This window comes from Perkinsus marinus (genome assembly GCF_000006405.1).
Source record: "Perkinsus marinus ATCC 50983 genomic scaffold scf_1104296955688, whole genome shotgun sequence".
In the NCBI taxonomy this organism is placed as follows: Eukaryota; Perkinsozoa; order Perkinsida; family Perkinsidae; genus Perkinsus; species Perkinsus marinus.
Window position 1 is genome coordinate 1 of NW_003207720.1, and position 2,494 is coordinate 2,494.

General features: G+C 46.1%; 1 protein-coding gene across 1 annotated transcript; it reads left to right on the forward strand.

Annotated features, from left to right (window-relative positions):
- Positions 1-94: 94 nt before the first annotated feature.
- On the forward strand, positions 95-814 carry Pmar_PMAR028111 (conserved hypothetical protein; the record flags this gene model as incomplete). The annotated part of the gene is made up of 1 exon (XM_002775688.1): positions 95-814. One exon carries the CDS (start codon positions 95-97, stop codon positions 812-814), a length of 720 nt encoding a protein of 239 aa, XP_002775734.1.
- Positions 815-2,494: the final 1,680 nt, after the last annotated feature.

Sequence of the window (2,494 nt, forward strand, 5' to 3'; positions counted from 1 at the left end):
CAAGTATGATGATGGCGTCGAAGTCACATCATTTGAGCATAAAGCTCAACTTTCACTCGGTTCGGCTCCGCCAGTGGATCTCACTTTCGGCCTCATGTTCAAGCAAGATCCTCCACCCACAGAGAGCGAACCGATAAGTTCACTTGGTCTTAGTCTGCAAAGCAGCGGTAGAACAATTCCCTCATTCATTGGGCAGCTTCGCTCGACTGGGAAAATACCAAGCAACACCTTCGCTTTCTACCTATCCTCAGCTGGCGGGAAGGCCCCCTTCAATGGTGAGTTGCTGGTGGGAGGAGGTGATGCTTCGAAGTACGTACCACCGCTGCAATTAATCCCATTCTCTACCACCTTCGAGGGCGACTATTCCGTTGAACTCGGGTCTGTGAAAGTGAATGATGCTCCGCAAATTACCACTCCCGGCGAGGACATTCTCTTGGACAGTGGAACCAATTTCTTCTACGTCTCACCAGAATACTACGATGATATCACTAAGAATGTCAAGGAACAAGCTGACAAGATTGCTGGGAGACCAGTGGATATAGTATACGACGCAGGAGCTAATCTGTGGAGATTCTCATGTGTTTACATGAACGTCTTGCCACCCCTGTCTCTAGGATTGGGCCCTCAAGGGACTGTACCCTTGAAGCTGACCTACCTGAACTACGCCTTGGATGATAATGGTTCCTGTTTCCTGCTTATCAAGAAAGGGGAAGAAGATGAAGCCTGGATGCTTCCTGCTAAGGCTGTCATCGGAAATTACTACGAGTTTCAGCCTGATCAGAGACGATTGGGAACCGCTCCAGCAATCGCCTGATGTTCAAGTCGTAGTCACGCCTCCACCTGCCCTGATAGGTCTTCGGTGAAGCCATGGTGTAGGTTACACCGTGTAACATGATTCAGAGGATCGTTTTGTCTTACTCCATGCCACTAATCGATTTGTCTTAATCCATGTCAGTGATCGTTCGGTCTTGCTCCATGTCACTAATCGATTTGTCTTAATCCACGTCAGTGATCGTTTAGTCTTGCTCCATGTCACTAATCGATTTGTCTTAGTCCACGTCAGTGATCGCCTGGTCTTACTCCATGTCACTGATCGATTTGTCTTAATCCACGTCAGTGATCGTTTGGTCTTGCTCCATGTCACTAATCGATTTGTCTTAATCCACGTCAGTGATCGTTTGGTCTTGCTCCATGTCACTAATCGATTTGTCTTAGTCCACGTCAGTGATCGTTCTGTCTTACTCTCAGTGATTGCATTGTCTTGGTCCATGTCAGTAATCGTTTCGTCTTGATCCATGTCAGCGATTCTGAGTCTATGATTTCCTTATTGCCTGAGAGTATATTCATCAGAAAACTTCTCGCGTCGCTTCTGGTCAGAAACAGTTGAGTTCGACCGAGACATGATTCCGTGATATGAGAAGAATATTACGGGCATGACCGCTTACTTGCGATGTGATTTCGACTCGTCACTCAAGTATAGTGTATGCAGTGTGACGTCATCGTAGCATAAGAATATGTTCCCGATTCATGGGCACAGCTAGTTATCACAAATCGACCTATAGGTCATATTACTAAAATATGACCGCGACTGGCATTGAGATATAGTGAGCATACACGCTTAAAATAGTCAATCCTGAAAATAGAATTCTCGACTGGAGTATCACATTTTGAACTAGGAATTAGAGAAAGAGTTCCGCGACATGCAAGGGAAAGGGACTCTGGATGAAGGTAACTCCGCGAAATCGATGCTCTTACCGGCGAAATTGATTTCCTTGATCATGATATTGTATTTCTCATCCGCAGGATTGACATCATTTTTTGGCCCTTTTGACCGATACATGTACCTAAACCCAAACTCCAAATTAATGTCCTCACTCGTGTATGTGACGTCCTCGTCCGCGGGCACAGCGGCTGTATCCGCCAAAGGGACTCCTGATTCAGGAATCTGAGGCTCATCAGGCGAGAAATCCAGGGATCTTGCATGCCATTCGGAAATGTATTCAGCGAATACAGTCGCCCAGTGAGTGGTCTAGTGAGGAAATCGTCAATGGTACGGCAGTATAGTGTGAAGGAACTCCTCATATTATGTTGTCTCCTTCTTTCCTTACACAATAGCCTGCTGACTGTCATTCCTCATTAATACTATCACCTCCCTTACCCCTTCTTTATCGGGCTACCAACTGTGCACAACATGCGAGTGCATGACTGGTCCGGACGACACCATTGGTGAAATACTACGAACTCAGTGTTTTGATCGATAGTAGAACACAACTATGGTGTTTCATATTCATGAAAACGTTTCGAATTAGAAAACTCCACTCCCTCACAGTAATGCTGCGTACCGTCACATTGACGGAACGACTTCCGCGAGGATCTGTTCCTGTTGTGAGTCCATACGCCTGAGGGACCGGACGAATACGAATACGATATGTTTATGAGTGGTGTACTGAATGCGGTCTTCTAGATCTTTGATGAGCCTCTCATTTTTCACTCT